This window comes from Paramisgurnus dabryanus, chromosome 11, assembly GCF_030506205.2.
Source record: "Paramisgurnus dabryanus chromosome 11, PD_genome_1.1, whole genome shotgun sequence".
Classification (NCBI taxonomy): domain Eukaryota; kingdom Metazoa; phylum Chordata; class Actinopteri; order Cypriniformes; family Cobitidae; genus Paramisgurnus; species Paramisgurnus dabryanus.
The window spans coordinates 14,563,408-14,583,954 of record NC_133347.1 but is presented as its reverse complement, the minus strand read 5'-3'; the positions used below and the strand labels follow the sequence as shown (position 1 = coordinate 14,583,954).

General features: G+C 40.4%; 1 protein-coding gene across 2 annotated transcripts in view; it reads right to left on the bottom strand.

Annotated features, from left to right (window-relative positions):
* cpne5a (copine Va) overlaps window positions 1-2,095 on the bottom strand; it is an 84,754-nt gene extending 82,659 nt beyond the window's left edge. For both annotated transcript variants that reach the window (XM_065246991.2, XM_065246992.2), the window contains exon 1: window positions 1,700-2,095. In XM_065246991.2, the coding sequence (XP_065103063.1) occupies window positions 1,700-1,809 (110 nt within the window). In that variant the 5' untranslated portion in view covers window positions 1,810-2,095. The remainder of the gene's footprint in view (window positions 1-1,699) is intronic.
* Window positions 2,096-20,547: the final 18,452 nt, after the last annotated feature.

Genomic DNA, 20,547 nt, shown 5'->3' with positions numbered 1-20,547 from the left:
TGTGATAACACTAATGAGTTTTATGTCTGTTTTTTTAATTATTGGAGTGATGTAAATTAGCACAGTGGAAGATTAAAAAAAGTGTTAATGGAATTTTATAATTATAATTCGGAATCCAACATTATCCTAATAAATGCAAATAAGATTCTCCTCAATAACTTACACTTCTTATTTTTCGGGATACTTTGTCAGAATTTTACTTTATTTAGTAGATTGTTTGATTCTTCAAAAATAAGTTTTAGAAGTCTCTGGTTGTTCTTATACTGGAACCCATCATATGAAACTGCATTAGCAATCCACTAGCATTCCCTTAGGATTTCTGGCAAGGGATATAGGTACAAAGAGCGAAGCGACTGATAGGAAAATGTAACAAAAAGCTTAGTACTGAAAAGCCAAGCTTTTGAGTAAGTATTGTATGACAGGCACTATTGCTTGTATTCTCAGATAACCATTAAACAGTTAAAACTGTATTCCAATCTAAAAAGCAATTTAGATCTAGTTTAATAAAACAGTGGGATCACCATTTAGCTAATGTCTCACTTTGTAACTGAGAACTTTATTCATCTTACAATCACTGACAAAATTACACCCATAATTAGTATACTTTCTTTCAGTATGCATGCAGGCGATATTAACTTGGAGATTACAAATTGGCAAGCGTATGGTTATTAGCTACTTAAAAAGGAAATTGTCCATATTAAACGATGGTTTCACAGTCAAGTTGGGAAATTTACTAAAACCATTTCGTCTCAATTGGACTGAAGCGTGTATAATTGCCTATAAAGGTCTATTGAAGACATGACAGATACGCCAGCCCTACCTATTACTTCTCCAGATGATTGAAAACCCAAACCAATTGGCCACCTATTACTCTGGGCAATGAACCGGCTGCGATCTTGGCAGTGAAACCCCATAAATGAAATTTATTTTCACCTCAATCTAAGTAGATTTTTTCCAGAAGAAAAGTTTCAATGATATATCAACATCACTTACTCAACACCAAACACATGTAATATCATTCAGTCTGCACTTGCAATATTGTATTGGGCACAAACAAGAACCCAGAGAAAAAAAACTGAACAGAAATGAGTTTTAGTGCAACATACAATCATTTCTCTGTTTTGCACTGTAAATCCAGTGGGAATAAATCAATGGGGAGCGCAATTTTTATTCTCATTAATAAATATTTATAATTGATCACTTTAGGGCTACAGCTTCAAATTCTGGTAACTTGTAATATATATAATTTTTTCAAAAGATAAATAAAATAATTCGATAATTCAAGATTTATTAACACCACGGGGAAATCTTATGCCTAAATTGACAAACACGTGACATTCATTACTGAAGAAAATTCAACGCAATGTTTATGAGGGCGTGCGCCTGTGGGTCTCTATGGGGACGTATAGCATACACACTAATCACTAAATGTATCTTTATGAGTTTTTGAACGGCTTATATCAATTTTTAATAGACATAACCCTGTTATAATAATTGTTCCACGTGAATTCCTTCAAAAACTTTCCTTTAAAATGTTTTATATTTAACCAAAACAATTACGCAAACCAACAAGGGTACATAATCATGAATAATCAAATATTATAAAATAACAATGCAAATTTCTTACTTATTCGTGAAACTTATTCATACCAGACAAATAAACTTAAGTGAGTCAATAAAAAGTGATTTAATGCTGTACCTGCATGAAACTGTGATCTCCACTTTGGTGGCTGGGATACTCCCCGTGATGGGGTCGAACTCGCACACTGAGGCCATGTCCTCCAGTTTATCCATAACGTCCCCTTCCATGTTTGCACGGGACGAGAAGAAGCTGTCCACCTGTCCAAACAGTTTGGCAGTCCTGGTAGTGCTTTTGAAAAATTCACGGCTTTAGCTATAGGCGCGAGTGCGCGCGAGGACCGCAGCGGGGTGACAGACTCGAGGATCGCTGGATACCGCAGATCTGCGCTCAAAAATACAAATCAGTAATATTACGAGAAAGAAAGATAACTGGAGGAAGGATTTGATTTGACAATTCGTTGTATATCACAAACTCAAAGAAGGGTAGAAGTATGTGGCTCTCCATACAACGGTCTCTCCTGTACTGGACAGATTTGGAAAGTAAAAGAGCAGAACTCCACCCCTTTCGCATTCTTTCACATAATCGCTTCTCACAATGCTTCACGGTTATTCATCGACAGCTATGGTTCATTACAGCCTCAGCTGTGTCTCACGGCTGATAACTTCTGAAATATAACCATGCATGAACTTGTTAGTGTGTTGCACTGAACATAGAGAAGTAAAACTATATATTTAACTAAAAAAAAATCAGATTAACTGTGATTGCAAAGAGGGAGAGACGCCAAAAAACAAAAATTATGTGTGATATCATGTGATCCTAATCTTTTAACAAAGCTCTTTATTTCTGCGTAAATGACATTATAACTGCATGATTGGTATATTTTAAAACTGTAATATTATGGATAAACCTTTGCAATATGGACGTTATTTTGACACATTCACCACTGCACAATAGAATAGCATGAGTTTATCACAAATTTATGCATTTTTGCTGCTTTGATAATTTGCTATACTAAATGTAAATTGAAACTGTAAGCTATAGAGCTTTGATGCAAATTGATGCATCTGACTCTGATACTGAAAATAAATGTTTTGCAAATAAGTGGTAAGCAATTATCTTGAAAGATCGAGGTATTTCTACACGTGTCGTATACTTACATTGCATTTCCTTCTAATAAAGGATGATAATCTATGTAAGAGCTGATAAATGTGCGGCGTAAGACAGCCACCCAGAGTCATGTGTGTTGTAACTGCGTTTCAGCACCACAGCGTTGGACAGCTCCGCCCAGCACTGCATTATTGTGTTGTAACTGCAACAGACAAAATTTGTGTACTCACACTTTGCACTCTTAAAAATAAAGGATCTATACAAGTTTCTTTGTAAGCAATTACAGAATAATAATTTTTTGTTTTCTAGATGTTCATAAAATAACCATTTTTTTACTTACCTTTTTATAGTCTAAAGAACAACTACATTTTTTGGCAACATAAAGGTTCTGTGAATGTCCTAGTCAGCTTGAGAAAAGCTATTTTTTTGGAACTTGTATAAGTTTATGAGAGATCAAGGCGCATCTACATGACTCAACTCAACCACTAAAGATCTTAGGAGTCAATCGCCTGTCAGAAATAATTACAGCTCCTGTTGTCACCCCTGGCCTAATGTTCCTTCAGGTCCTCCTACTGCACCCTCTCTGATCCACACTCTGATTCCTCAGAGCTGCCCAGCGGGTAATTATAGGGGTTACTATGGGAAGCCTTAAGGTGACAGCATGCTGCCTGCATCTAAACTGGAACAGCAAATAGTCTCGCTGTCACTGGGTTTCGGCTCATGGGGAGAACTCTGACTGACACAGTAGCAGTGCACTGGTTTTGTTCAATTAAGCTTTGGTGCTTGAATTAAACGGGTGATTGTGTGAAAGACAATGCAGCACTATAAAGAGAGCGTGTATAGATGAGAAAGAGTGAGAAGTAATTAAAGGAATGTGTGGGTGGCCATAATAAAGAAAGAGTACCATCTCAAACTCTTGAATTACACTCCTGCTCAGAGTGTGTTTTCAACATAATCTGTTCTTGTTCCTTTTGAGCCAAGAGTGAAAACGGAGAGACATTTTATTCAGTGTCTTTCCCCTTGGTTTGGATCCAATTCCACGGAGGACTTCACAGATTGACACTCAGTCCCGCCTTTCAGTCACACATACCAGTAGATCAGACACAGATGGCTCTTTGCTCCCTGACACATCACCTCTGTTAAAATTACATCTTCAGAAATCATTCACCAAAATAAATCAGAAATTCAACTGAACACAATGCACTGTTGCTGAATCAGCCACCGTGAAGTAATTTCATGGATTCATGCATGGAGGAAAATTAGTCAAAAGGTTTTACTGAAAGTGACAACATTTATTCATAGGGCAGCTTACCTGGATAAAAAAATAGTGAGTGTTTTGCAGATTCTGTGTTTTCTCAAGCTTTAAACTTCTGTGAAATCTGTGTAGATATCCATAGCAAAAATGCCTGCCATATCTGCTTACTGGCCCTAACCTGATGCATATCTTTATCCATCAGTGACTAAAAATGCCATTTATCAGCAAATTCAAGGCTCGTCGGTGGCTCTTCAATGTTGAATTTAAATAAACAAAACATAAACTGACAATATCATGTGAACAGTGAATCCAGTATACAGCTGATATTATCACATCAGAGCACACTCTGAAACCATTTAAAAAGTTTATCCATCTTTTATTTTGCCACAAGCTCAAGAAAGCAGCTACGCAAACGTGGCCAGCAGTTGGAACAGCCGATCTTCCTCTGTACGGATGACTCACTCTCTGAAAACCTTTTGGGTTAAGCCATATGTTGCTTTGGTTCATTGAGGTGGATTTTGTCACTGTCGGCTCAATGGATAGAAAACGGTTTATTTGAAGATATAGTCAAATGAAACTCAATCTCTAGGCAGGAGCCTATTCAAAAGCTATATTCCATCTTCCCTTAAGCTTTCCCACAAATAGTGCCATTTAGTGCAGAGTATGTGTGCAGTCAAGAGAAATAGACCTATTGGTTTGACTGAGCAGGAAATTCAATGTTTTACACAATGTCAGATGGCTAAATGTATTTCTTCCTGCTTGTTTTCTCTGTGACAACACGTAAACAATTTAACAATAGCGAAAAGACTGGCAAGTACTTATTTTCTTGACCCATGCTTGTTTTTATAGAAATAAGGGAATTAGAAATTACCTTCGGGAAATGAAAAATTTACCACTTGTTTTGAAGTGTTAAGGAAAAATGGTCTATAAAATCTTTTGAAGTATAAGATATACGTTAGCTTTGTAACACTATTCACTGTATTGTCCACATCACTCTGTCTGGTGCTCTGCATATCTAAAGCAGTCAAATATAACAGCAACAGCTCAAGAGAGAACAAGTTTTATTACTGACTACAAATCCTGTCACACATGAGGTTTAAAGTTTAAACGCCTTCACTCCGGGCTGTTGGAATCATGTGATTTGGTCGCACACTCGAGGACTGTCTGCTTCTGTTATCTGTTCAACAGTAAACTTCACCTCCAAAGTGACGAACAGCTCATATTCACTGGTGCGGAAGAAATACACTCAAAGTGACAAATCCCGGCAGCTTTGGCGAATGTGTGTTTAAAATACAGCAGCGTGACTGTCTTCTCTACCGTCTATAAATGCTTTCAATACAATGCCAGTAAAGTCCTTATAAGTTATTTTATAAATGCACAATTACAATAAAAAAATGAAGTAGCAGGTTTACATTATACATCCCAATCTAGCCTAAGCCTGTTCAAAATGAAAGTCTATATACACTCACCTAAAGGATTATTAGGAACACCTGTTTAATTTCTCACTAATGCAATTATCTAATCAACCAATCACATGGCAGTTGCTTCACTGCATTGAGGGGTGTGGTCATGGTCAAGACAATCTCCTGAACTCCAAACTGAATGTCAGAATGGGAAATTAAGGTGATATAAGGGCAGGTCTGAGTATTTCACAATCTGCTTAGTTACTGGGATGTTCACGCACAACCATTTTTAGATTTGACAAAGAATGGTGTGAAAAGGGAAAAACATCTACAGTCCTGTGGGCAAAAATGCCTTGTTGATGCTAGAGGTCAGAGGAGAATGGGCAGACTGATTCAAGCTGATAGAAGAGCAACTTTGACTGAAATAACCACTTGTTAAAACCGAGGTATGCAGCAAAGCATATGTGCAGCCACAACACGCACAACCTTGAGGCGGATGGGCTACAACAGCAGAAGACTCCACCGGGAACCACTCATCTTCACTACAAATAGGCAAAAGAGGCTACAATTTGCACAAGCTCACCAAAATTGGACAGTTGAAGACTGGAAAAATGTTGCCTGGTCTGATGAGTCTCCATTTCTGTTGAGACATTCAGATGGTAGAGTCAGAATTTGGCGTAAACAGAATGAGAACTTCTAGATCTAGAACACAGAAATATGTAACAATTTGACTTAAACACTAAATTTACTTACATCTCCAGCAACATGTGGATATCCCATGGGAAAAGCCATTCCTAACCCAAATGTCACTGGGGCATAAGCACGTCGTACTATAACATACATATGAGATTATACAAATTAGCCACCTGGTGAAATATTGCCACAATTAAATGAGCATGTTTATCACACATTTCAGTATGCAATATCCACCCACGACAGGACAACTTTCAGAGGAAAGTGTTCTGACCTTTTAAACCAAAAACACGTGTCGAAGAAATGAAAATGAAAAAGATATATGTGTCAAAGGAATGTTTGGGCTTCGAGAGGATTGACCTTTGTACTAGAAAAAACACATTGTTCTGTTCAAGGTACAAAGCGAAGTAAGACACTTGTTCGGCTGCACGTAGGATCTACAAGACAGTTTGTTTAATTTTCTAAAGATCACAGAAAGGTCTTTTTTCAACACAATGTAATATGTAAACCTAAGCGAAGCAGGTACATACCGTATAAAGAGACAATCGAGTACATCCAGTAAAAGTACAGTCAAGCCAATCTAGGACTTAATGAGAAACAAATTGTTAGATGTTAAGGAGTGATCCAAAACATGTCAAAAGCAGTGTCTATTAAGATTCACACAGTAATGGAAAATTACGAACCATTCTACTGAGCAAAGTTTGGATGGATATTCTTTGGTCAGGATAGTTCAAGGCATTGAGACAGTTTAAGGTGTCATTAAGCTGTGATTCTCTTGTACGTTCAGCACCAGCACAAAATATCACACCATTATGACCCAATTTCAACATCTTCTCTCAGCGCACATGCATATTCATGAGTTTCCTAATCAGGGACCAACCATACGCAAGAAACCTTCATTACTATCAGCTAGCTCCAAAAGAAAAGTGTTGCAGTTGGGAACATAATAAAGAAATTAATGCGTAAGACATATTGTAGCATCATTTATCTTATAATTGTGTTATTGTAGGAAGACAAGAGACAGGAGATTATTGAGGAAATATCGAAAACAGCCAGAAACTCCAAGGGAATGTCATAATGACACATTAGACTTTGTGTGAATCATTTTAATTGATTTATTAAATGCACAACTGATGCAAAAATACAAACCCAATATCACGAAATTGCGTACCTATAGTCACGTAAATTTGTAAGTCTTTTACGTGACACTGACACGTTTTTCCGCCTTTTTGCGTAAACAGTATTTCAGTTTATGTGTCACTGTCACGTTTTTGTTACTCAACTGTTTTGTTTTATTTTCTTACCATTGTCGCTTCAGTTTAGGGTTAGATTTACATAAAAAAAATTAATTTACCCAAACCCAACTCTAAACCTAATGCTAGGCAACAATGGTTTAAAAATAAAAAAATATAAAAAATAAATACTGAAAAAAAGGTATAAACCAATACTTAAAGTGACATCCTAACGCAAACACCAAATCTAACCCTAAACCGAAGCGTCAATGGTTTGAAAATAGGACAAAACATTTCAAGATGCTAAATAATGTTGCAAGCTTTTCCAATATTCTTGGTGGGGTCTATAAAGAACACAAGCAAATATAGTCACAGTCACAAAGTCATTACTTGTTTTTTCCCATTCATTTCTAGCTGTTACTCTACGGCAGCTAAGTGAATTGACAGAAAATTCGAAGGAAAGCCAGAAGCTGAAACATTGCCGGTTTCCTGGAAAGCCTTATGTGAACTCCCACACAGCAAGACTGTGAGAAATGTCAGATGTTTCCTCATGTAAACAAACACCGAACCTCTCAACACTCAAAAACGAAATGTGGATGTATATCAATGGATCTGAACACAATTAAATCGGTTATTTATACACCCTCCATGTTTCTATAGCTGCATTACAATTAAGGGCACTAATACACAAATAGCAACACATTTAAGTTCTAGTTCCCCTACAGACCTGCCGCTGTAACAACAAACTGAGTCGCTTTGATCAAGTCATCATCCCACAAACAGTAGCGGATGCTAATCCTGTTACTCAAGGATACAAACCGATGCTAATGTGGTTTGATGTGAACCCAGAGCCAACTCCTTTCCACAAAATGATTTATGAAAATAATAAAAAGCAATTTAAAATACAATATTTTTGAATTATACAATGTTACTGAATTATAAACGGGTACAAAAAGTATCACTTTTAGATCATACATTTCAGAAGGTGATGTTTAGATGTGTGTTTAATACAGTTTCACAAAGTGAGATTTAGCCCAACCTTAAACACACATAACATACGCATCACAAAAATACAGTGTATTTGTAAACATTAGGAATAAAAAAAATTATTTCTTAACATACCCAAAATAGTTGGCCATAGAGTTGATATTAAAGGAGTAGTCCACTTTAAAAAAGGGGTCCATTTACTTTTTATAGTAGGAATAAAATACTATGGTAAGTCAATGGGCCCCATCTTAAAAGTGGACTACTCATTTAACTTCTTATTGACACATGCTATTGTGCTGAATATCAGTACAACTGTATACCCGAGGCCAAATCAAAGGTGTATTGATACATGACACTTGCTTGCGTGATATTGCTTTATTAGCTATTGGTAACTCAAGGGAAGCATCAACCTACATCCACACAAAAGGTTCCTTTTGAATGATGACTTGTGCCTTTTTTACGAAAGGTCAGATACGTCATTGCCAGCTGTATATCTTCACTGCAACCGTAAAAAGAAAAGGTTTCAGATAAAGTGCATCAGTCTTGGTTAAAGGCTTTTCCTTACCCCCATTGGAGTTTGGAAACAGTGATCAATGGTGACCAAGAAGAGGGTCAGGTATATAAAAGACATTAGCTGAATATGACGGATGGATCTAAAGATTAAGATACAGTTCCAGCGCTCCTATTACGGTAGGGCTCGTCTGGGATTCTTGGTCGTTCTATTGTTCGATCGATGTTCTTACAAACATTAGTCACTTCTTGACACTACTGACTGCGCTACTGACCGGCAACAAACAATAAAAAGCTCTCTGGGGAATTGACCACTAAATAACGACTCATCCTGACATCAATATCTGAGCTATACATGTCTCTTAATCTGAGCTCCATACAATGGAAAATGGGTCCCTCACCAGGGGTAATGATGGAGGTAAATACAGTAAGGCTACTGCAGAATGTCATTTCTGAAAAATGTTTCTTCGGCTGTTGCACTGCAGTGCATCATAATTCACACCTTGAGCGACCAAACATATATTTTCATAATGCAGATAGAGCAAAGATGCCCTCTGGTGATTTACAAAAGAATTTTAACATTATGAGCATCAGTGTGACAGCTGTAAGAGAAGAATGAGTAAGGGACTGTGTCAAAAGTGTCTTTGGGCTAAAATAATGCAAAAAAACACTCTTATGGATAACAAAAAAAAGGTAAAGATGTTTTGACTGCGTCATTGTTTAAAACTCTAACAAACAAACTCTCTTAAAGGTGCTCTAAGCGAATTGAAGCGTTTTAGACCATAAAACATTTTTTGTTACATACCGGAAACATCTCCTCACTATCTGCTTGCTGCCTGTCCGCTGATCAAACTGTAAAAAAACGCGATCTCTGTAGACAGCCCAGGCTTCACAAACGGCAATATCAACAAATGGCCAAACCTAGCCAGCACAAAACAAAACAAAGTATTCCAGCCAATAAACGACAAGAAGGATTTGGGGGTGGGGGTTTGGCGCGTTCATGAAAGCACGGAAGGGAGGGGGAGGGGGAGGAGTTAGCTACGCTCTGTCTGTTTGAAAACAGTTCAAACATCAACAGGAAGTGACGTCACACATTATTCGCTTAGAGCGCCTTTAAGGGTTCTAAATGATTTGAGTCAACTAGAAAAACATTAGTCATAGCATAGGTCAAATTTTCAGGCTAATAACTTGTACCACTTGGTAACTATGGAGATCTATTAAAATAATTATTATTGATGTACAGAGTGGTATACTTGTACATTACATCTTTATTTTATGGCATTTTAAGGAGGTAGGAACTTTTTGCAGTTGATCTCCTGGAGTACTGCAACAGGCCAACTATGACACTATGGCAAGCCATTTTACTTTTATTCGTTGAGTTCTTGATATCAACAATTCCATTTTCACTAGTTAAAATGTTAATTCTTTATTTCAAAAAATCGATTGTCACTAGTAACAATGTTCATTTCTGTTATCTGAAATTGTATTTCTGATATCAATATAATTTCAGATATCTTAAATGGCTTTCTTACTAGTAACAATCCCATTCATCACTATTGACAATCGAATTATTGATATCAAGAATTAACACTTTAACTAGTAACAATTGAATTCTTGATATCAACAATTAACAATGTTACTAGTGAAAATGTAATTCTTGATATCAAAATTTCTTGATATCAACTTGATATCAACAATTCTTGATATCAACATGACTGGTGACATTTTACTAGTGAAAATACAATTACAGATATCAATAACTTAATTGTTGATATCAAGAATTGAATTGCTGATATCAATAATTGATTTGCTGAAATCAAGAATTAACATCGTTACTGGTGGAAATGTAATTGTTGATATCAAGAATTGAATTGCTGATACTAGTATAAATGTAATATCTGATATCAAGAATTAAAATTTTAACTAGTGAAAATTGAATTGTGGATATCAAGAACACAACGAATAAAAGTTAAAACGGCTTGCCATAATGCACCACAATATGGATTTAAGTTACTCCATTATCTAAAATTACCTCTATACTTAGTATTATTACATACATTTATTTGAAAGAAAAGGCAGCATCATTTAGTGCTGGGCATTCAGGGGTTAGACAGAATACAACTGCATGAATGACTTTGCTATCAATTCCTACAAAAACAGCACATTGCAATATCACACTGATGAACATTCCTTCGTCAAATTTTGATTAATCATACTACTTTAGGATTTACGAGCTGGAATGCTAATGACTGACAATCCCTGCAGTTTACTAGAGTAAAAAGATAAACACATGGTTCGAAGTTTTGGGGTTTATTATTTTAAAACGTGCATTTTGATCCCTAGAAAAGGACGCAATTACTAAATTCCTAACCTATTCATTATTTATAATGCAGTAGTAGTAGTTTTTAGATTTGTATTCAGTCTATCATTCATCATTTGTGATCTTACATCTTTTTTTAATACAGAAAACCCCAAAATGAGTCATTAATTAATTTAGAAACGTGAGTTCATTCATTCTGGGCAGCATAAGAGTGATATCAGAGACTTTGAAAGAACCTTGCAAAATAACACAAGGTTGCATTTTAGAATTGAAAGTTGTGATATGAGATCACACACCAAGAAAGTTCAACATTTCCAATTGGCAGACACTTTTATCCAAAGCTACTTACAGTGCATTCGAGGTAAGAATTTTATCAGTATGTCTGTTCCCTGGAAACTGAAACTATTTTACCATTGCTACACCATGCTCACTCAACTACAATATGTTAGGTATTGAAGTAAGGATGTATTGTGCCTAGATTCTAGTTTCTAAATTAATTTTCTCTAACGCTCCTGCATACTGATAACACACATACTGATAACGTCACATTGGAAAGGCGTCGGCTACATTCATAAATGTAAATGTATTTGAAAGATTTAAAGAACCAAAACACACACACACACACGTTAAAAAAATACAGATAATCTCCAATATAAACTAATACATGATTGTGAGTGGTATGACATGGGTATTTCATTTTATGTGTCAGGTCTGACTGTGCCAAAGCAGTAAAGCAGATATATGTATATGATTTTGAACTAACACCCCCTCAACATTTTATAATCTTTTATATAGGTGTTAACCAGTCCCATACTTTATGGAAACTGTACATTTTCTTATTTCCGTAACTTTGGGGAATGGTGAGATTAGTGATATGTCAATTTTTATTGGCAGTCCTTAGGGATTGTGGCTTTTTATGCTTAATGCAACCAGAAATTTGTACATTAGGTAGTAAACCATTGTGTTTTTTTCCAATGTTATTATATATATATATATATATATATATATATATATATATATATATATATATATATATATATATATATATATATATATATATATATATATATATATATATATATATATATATATATATATATATATATATATATAATAACAACTGTTTTACTGTAATGACAGCAATGCACAGCATACCAGCACAAAACCCTACACTTGATACCCATTGGCAATTATGCCAAATTGTTTTTCTTTTCAAACTTGCAGCTGTCCATAAACAGAATGGGCTGTTTTTCTACATTTTGAGGGAGACTGGGGGAGCATTAAGCCAATATGGTACACAACCAAAACAAAGCGATTAACAATAAAAAGAGCTCATACACATAAGATGAGAGTCTAAAAAACTAATAAAGAGACAAACAGTTTGCTATTTACTATGCAGCGCACATGTACAATGGTAGTGAGAGACAGAGAGTGTCGCATCAATTTATATCAATGTGAAAGTTTATTTTTGAACATTCAAATTTCTGTGGTACAGTCAAAGAATATTTTGCACATTTATCCGTGTCATTGTCACGGATCTCCGCTTTTTTCCGTGTCCGTACCACAGACATTTTTTTTAGTGTCAGTTTCACGTATTGGTTACTTCATTGTTTTTCCTATTTTTAAATCATTGTCACTTGGGTTTGGGGTTAGATTTGGGGTTTGGGTTAGGATGTCACTTTAACTATTGGTTCCGGATTTTTAAACAATTGTCGCCTGACGTTAGGGTAAGAATTGGGTTTGGGTTAGGATGTCATTTCAAGTAACAGAAAGTCATTCTAACCCCAAACCCAAGCGACAATGGTAAGAAAATAGGAGTAAACCAATACGGAAAACTGATACGGAAAAGAAAGTCCATGGTATGGACACGGAAAATGCAGAGATGTGTGACAATGACACGGATAAATGAGCAAAAAATTCTGTGACTATACACGGAAATTCTTCTCATACTGTACTGTTTACTGATCATAGGTTACACACTGTATTCATTTCTAATTTTATTCCTCCAAACAAACAAACTTTATATCAATAGTTTTCTGCTGTTAGGGCACAAGGTTTGTTCTGATGGGGTCACAAACAGCAGGGACAAAAATCAATGCTTATGCAATCATCCATTTAATCTGCCATTGTTAAGACAGCTAAATAAACATGTCAACTTTCAAAAATGAAAAGTAACCAATTCCCAAATCTTTTCTTGCTGATCTCAAAGCTGTGCATCTAACCAAACTCTAACGAGTGACCATGAACCAAGAATAAAAGCAGATAACATTGAATAAAACAACCACTATAAATAAACCATGTGCTGATCCCAGTGTGCTTTGTGCTTTGTATTACTGGCAGCTGAGGGCATGAATCCATCGAAAATTAAGTGACAAACCAAACAATCCAACTATGACACTGTCTTTTTTGCACTGTGTTTGGGCCCTTTTTGAAACCTATGTTAAATCTGGGCCCTAAAGCAGTTGAGAGCCTATGAGAACCTAGAGAGCAGAAATCTCTTAAATTTCTAGTCTAGTGAAGATTTAGAGTCGACGAAATGGGGTGAGAAAAAAATTGTTCGGTACCAGAGCTGGGCTTGGCTTTGAAGTTACAATGCTGCAATCACACACCGAACCACTGCAACAAGGGTCAGAGGTCAACTGTGATTTTGAGAGGCGACAGTCCATTGATCTGAGCGAGAAATAAATTCCTTTGAAAATATGAAAAGAAATCACCTTTGAAGCTTGTGATACAAGCATGAAAAAAACAAGCAGGGCAAAAAAAGATGTGACGGTGTACTGTACTTGTGACTTAGCCTCTGAAAACCCAGCCAAAGGGTGATTTACTGTTTTCTACATAAAATCATCCTTTATAATATAAAGAACATTCTGTGAAAATCTAACCTTGATATCTTAAATATTGACTGAGTAAGGCCATATCAAAGATTGAAACAGTGTAGTAAAATCAAACTTTAGCCTAGATTTCACAAAAATAGTCACAGTTTTTCTTGTCATATTGTTGTGCCTTCTCACAGTGTCAGTAAGAAAGATATATTGGAAAATAAATAACACAAAATCCTCAACTCCACTGTTGACAGAACAAACTGGTGGTGCCCAAACTGATCTGTAAGAGAAGTGTAAAGAATGACTCCGCTAAAATGGACCTGGATAAATCTGGATAGACTGACGGTCACATTAAACAGATGTTCACAACATGAACAAGTAAAACAAGGATCTGCCACAGATGAAATACAATTTAATTGGCATAGATGCATTGTAGACAGATTCATGTGGACTGAGCAATTGCCAATCTCATCTTTACTGCTGAAAGCTCATCCGGATTACCATGTGTCATATATGACATACAATATCATTACAGTCACAATCAAAAACCAATATAAACTCTCCTTTACTTTGATAAATCTGTTAGCGTGAAACTAAACAACGGTCGCAATAAAAATGAAAGCTGGTCTTAAATTTAATAAAAGCCATGGCCTCAGGTTTTTGGAATTAGTCACCGACATAAGATACTTCATAAAACATGATTTTGGCCTTTAAACAAGAATCATTAATGCTGTAGCTAAAATCTGTAGATGAAAGGGAAGGTAGAATTAAACCAGCACTATCCAGCCTTAAACCTGCACTATCCAGCAATGTTTTACTTAAAAAATACACATATATGACTTCTATAAAAACAACTTTCACTGCATTTAAGCAATCTGTATGTGAGGTTTGAGGAAATTAAAACCCACAACCTTGGTGTTGCTAGCACTATATTCTCTACTCATTGAGCTTTTTAACGGGACACCAGGAGACAAAATACAAAAATAAGTCCTGAAATGTAGAGTATTTCAGTAAATAACACATTTAATGTTCACTCCCTCTGGGGAAAAAATGTAATTAAAACCAATAAATTTGCTAACTGATTTCAACGGATATTAAGGGGTGCATGGGCTCTACATTAAATCTTTAGCTTTAAATTAAGGCTATATTTACATTTACATAAGATAATAAACAAGAAAGTGAAAGCAGAAATAAATCAACAAAACACTTGCAAAATTGGGTCTATTTTATAACGTTTACAGTGAATTAAAACACCTCAACAGATGACGCATATATGTGTCCCACAGTCTGCTTATGGAAAGCATCAAAGATTTTACACTGACTTTAATCATTGACCTGACATTACTCGGTCAATATAAAAAATATCAAGGTTGTCATTTTGATTTAAAATATTATATTTTGTAACTCTTCAGCTAGGTTTTCACAGACAGGGTATGTATTGTATGTTCCCTCACTAGACAGCAGTCACAAACACTAATGAAATATTCTACAGTCTCAATGTGAAGAGTGTGGAGGAGTGGCTAAGAAATAAACAAGATTAATCATATTGCATATGCAAACCAACAAAGCCCAAGGATCATATTCATCAACTTCCTTTACAGTATTGAGGCCGAATCTGTGTAATATATCCCATCCATTACTCCATGTCAGATTTAGCCAACAGATAGCCAGACTGTAATTTATTGACAAAATTCAGATCTGCATTAAAGTAACCGTTCAATAGTCCCATAGTACACACAAAAGTTATGTTAAAAGAGTAAGGGGACGATCACACAGAAAGCGATTATGGCAGTGGCAGGCGCCTTTTTTAATGATTTTCTATGGCCAGTGAGCATTATGCACACTGTTTGAGGGATCTGTTTCGACCTCACTCTGACCGTCACTACGGTCTAAAAAGGGAATGATCACCTTCGTTCTGCCTATCACCGAGACCATATGTCAACAAAGTCATGTCCATGACCTCCGGAAGCAGAACGACCCGCGTCTATAATTAGCAGAGAATGCTCCCGGTTCAGTCTCTCACCTTGATCGCCTCATACGAGACCGTGAGTAAGAGACTACGTATTCAGGTAAGAAATTCCTGACTATTTCCTTGTTGCATTCCACTAATTCGTTACCTAAACGGTGCGGGTGCCTTGTGCCCCCGAGAATTGTTGTGGTTTGCGTATTAACTTCTTATTTCTAGGTATATACCTTTCATTTAAACTCATATGCACTAGATTTCCGGGGAATTTAAGTTGTTTATCCGTGTGCCTCTACTGCTGTTCGCAGCCGTGGGCTTTGTGCGAGCCCACTAAGTGCGTTCGCGCGCTGGTGTGGGCCGCCATTATACCTGTGTTTGTATTTACTGCTGTTTTCAGCTGGTATATTGTGTTTGCTACTAGTGCTATTTTTTTTGTTGAATTATTTAGTTGGGGGCTGTTTTTTCCAGTACACTATAAACAGCCCTGTTATTATTGTGTTCACTATTTCAGTCTGTTAGGTGCGTTTACGTGTTGGTGCAGGCTGTGGCAGTATTTCCCCACACCCTATACCCCTGTTCACAGCTGGTAAGGGGTCAGTGTGTGCCTGCTAAGTGCATTCGTGCGCCGGTGCGGGCCATCATAATACTGTGTGCTGTGCTTTTCTGCTCTTAGGTACTTTTTTTCGCCTTGAGTGGCGGCTACAATCACACTTTTCCCTGCAATACTCCCCTCTGACACACCCTATACCCCTGTTTGCAGCTGGTGGGGCTAGTGTGCGACCGCTAAGTGCATTCGTGCGCTGGTGCGGCCCACCGTATTACCTTGGCGGATTGCTGGAGGAGGACTCCAGGCATTATATTGGGTTTCTGTGTTGCTGCAATGGCTTCCCACTACTGCAGGATCTGCAACGCCTCCATGAGTGCTAGGGATGGGCACAGGGAGTGCCCCACATGCCTTGGAGCTGCCCACGTGCTGGAAGACGTGGACAATCCCTGTAGTGCAGCCTGTGATCTCTCCAGGGACGAGCGACGACGCCGGGCCAGCCAGGTGCGCGGGCATGTGCGTGAGGAAGGGAGCGGGAAGCGGCGCTCCCCTGACCAGCCGTCCCTCTCCAGTAGGCATGGGCGTAAACACAAGCGCAAGCGTTCACGTTCGCGTGATCGACAGCGGGATTCCCCCCATGGAGTTACCCAGGTTGAGCCACCCAAATCTGTTAAGCCCCCTGCCTCAGCTACGGTGGCAGAAAGCAGCAGCACGGGGTCACTCGAGATCCTTGCGGCTCTCCAGGCTCTGTCACGGAGGTTGGACAAGTTAGAAGGTAACCAACAGGACTTATTACATGAGGATCCCCTCTCAGTCAGGCCCGAGAGCTTCGGCGAGGAGGAACATCAAGACAATGTAGATGTGTTATCCCTATGCGCTTCACACACAGTGGTGGACGACACCACAGGTGGCGACGACCTCGAAGGGGAGCTACATTCTAGCTCTGCTGAGCCAGCTGACGGCTCCACGGAGACAGGAGAGGCCCCTGTCAGTTCCCTGATGTCACGGGTACTGAGCGCTGCCAAGGTTTTGGGCCTTCAGGGGCCTACATCTGCCCCGGCTCCCGCTGGAGGTGTTTGGGAGGGCATCTCCCGACCTGAACCACGGCCTTCTATACCTGTAGCAGATGACTATACTGCAATGCTGAGGTCATCATGGGGTACAAATTCGAAACGGCCCCAGTTTAATGCAGGTTGTCGCCAGCTGGCAAATGCTAGTTATCCGGTTGAAACTGGACTGGGGAACATGCCACCAGTTGAGTCGCCTATGGCTGCATTGACGTCTCTGGGGTTTTCCCGTGTATCCTCCGATCCACGGTGCCCTCGCAAGGAGTGTGCCAAGACGGACCGGCTGGTCACCAATTCCTTCAACGCATCAGCTCGAGCGGCCCGTATGGGTAACGCTCTAGCCATCACCCTGGCGGCTCTACGGAAGACACTGGGCCCAGACGATCATGATTCCAGGGCCCTGGTCGACGCGGCTCTTTCTTCCCACTCCCAGCTGACACGTGACGTGGGGGATGCTATGGCCTCTGCAGTGCTGTGTCGCAGACAAGTTTGGCTGGCACAAACCTCCCTGCCAGATGCCATCAGACAGGAGCTACTCAACCTCCCTGTGGTACCAGGACACGTCTTTCACCCTGGATTCCAGGAGGTGCTTGATCGGATTGAACGGACTGCAGCATCTAGGGAAGCTGTCCAGAGGGTTTGCTCTAGGTCTGCTTCAACTGCCGGCCGCCCACCTGTCAGTAGGTATAGGCTGCGGCAGCCTACCCGGCCTCCATCAGCAAGTGACAACCCAGAGGCACGGGACTGGCGATTTCGTGCACCTGACCGACATACAGCCTCAAATTCCAGAATTAAGGGACGACGAGGTCCACAGCGGGGCACAGGCAGGGGTGCAGGCCGCGGTGGCGGTCCTGCATAGGAGTCCCGGGTCGCCCGTCGATTGTCCTTCCCAGCTGTCACGGACCTCCTGGGAAGGCATTGTGCCAGACCCTTGGGTCGTGGCTACGGTGGCTCGCGGCTACCGATTACAATTTCGGCGGCGACCCCCAACGTTTTCAGGGATCAAGATAACGTCCGTAAAAGACCCTGTTTTAATGTCCGTCCTCGTCAAAGAGGTCCAGGAGTTACTTTTGAAAGGGGCCATCTCAGAAGTACCGCCCAGCGCACAGCTCACTGGGTTTTACTCCAAATACTTTATTGTTCCAAAAAAAGACGGCGGTCATCGGCCTGTTCTCGACCTCAGGCCCTTGAACCGATATCTCAAGGTGCTACCCTTCAAAATGGTTCACACAAGGGTGGTGATGCAGTCTATCCAGCAGGGGGAGTGGTTCACGTCCCTGGATCTGAAAGACGCCTACTTCCACGTCCCAATCTGTCCAGAACACCGGCCCTTCCTGCGCTTTGCCTTTCAAGGCAGGGTATTCCAGTTTCAGGTCCTTCCCTTTGGTCTTTCTCTGGCCCCAAGGGTCTTTACTCGCGTGGTGTCAGCTGCGCTGTCCCCCCTCCAGGTTCGAGGGTTGAAGATCTTGCCCTACCTGGACGATTGGCTCATGTGCGCCCCCTCTCAGGAGCAGGTAGTACGAGACACGAGCACAGTTCTGGCCCACATTCAAATGCTAGGCTTCACGGTCAACCACAAAAAGAGCAACCTGCAACCCCGCCAACAGGCAGAGTTCCTCGGCATCCTTCTGGACTCGGTAAGCATGACTGCATCTCTCACTTCACAAAGAGCAGACAGCTTGATCAACATGACGAAGCAGTTCCACTTGGGCAGCCTTGTCACAGCTCACAGAGTTCAAAAGCTACTGGGCTTGGTGGCCGCAGCAGCAGCAGTGATTCCTCTGGGCCTGCTGAGGGCACGCCCCCTGCAGTGCTGGTTCAATGCTTTCCATCTTCACCCCAGAGACGACAGGCAGATGAAACTGCGTATATCTCAAACCTTCATCAAAGCCCTACGCCCTTGGAGCAACCGGGAGTTCATTTTACAAGGTGTCCCACTGGGGGGCCTTCCCCACAGGAGACAGGTCATCTCAACGGACGCGTCCCTGACAGGCTGGGGGGCTGTCTGGGAAGGAAGGGCAGTGAGGGGCACATGGCAGCCACTGTGGATGAAGGAGCACATAAATGTCCTCGAGTTGAAGGCCATCCATCTTGCTCTTCAGAAATTCCGGCCAGAGTTGCAAGGCCAACATGTTCTGGTGAGGACAGACAGCACTTCAGCAGTGTATCATGTCAATCACCAGGGAGGCACGAGGTCCCAGCGATGCCTCCAGGTGGCAGAGGAGTTGCTGATATGGGCATGGCCTCGATTTTCCTCACTGAGGGCAGTGCACATCCCAGGTGTGGAGAACAGAGCGGCCGACATTCTCTCCAGGACAGGGCCACTCCCGGGAGAGTGGAGGTTGAACACCGACGTAGTTGTTCAGATCTGGATGCGTTACGGTGCGGCCCAGATGGATCTCTTTGCTTCAGCGGAGACAACACACTGCCCAGAATGGTACTCCCTCATGGGGCAGGAGGGCAGTTCGGGCCTGGATGCTCTGTCGCAAGACTGTCCAACAGGCTTGTTATACGCTTTTCCTCCACTCCCTCTCATAGCTCAGGTCCTCCGACGGATCAGAGAGGGCCAACACTCAGTCCTGTTGGTCGCGCCACGGTGGCCGGCGAGGCCATGGTTCCCAGAACTCCTCCGGATGCTGCAGGGTCAGCCATGGCAGTTACCGTGCAGAGCAGATCTCCTGACGCAAGCAGACGGGCGGATTTGGCATCCGAACCCGGTAGCCCTGCGTCTATGGGTTTGGCCCCTGCAGAGCCCATCGATGGACAGCTAGATAAGGCTGTACAGGAGACACTTAATAATGCCAGGGCCCCATCTACCAGAGCTGGCTACGCACTCAGATGGAGGATCTTTTCAGAGTGGTGTTTTGGCTTGGGCATCGAGCCAACGATTTGTCCCGTGCCACAAGTATTATGCTTCTTGCAGTCCCATTTTGATCTGGGCAAGGCAGCCAGTACGATTAAGGTCTATGCTTCGGCCATTTCAGCTTTTCACCAGGGGGCAGATAACACATCCCTGGGTAGGCACCCTCTGATTAGCCGGTTCTTAAGGGGAGCCCGCCGGT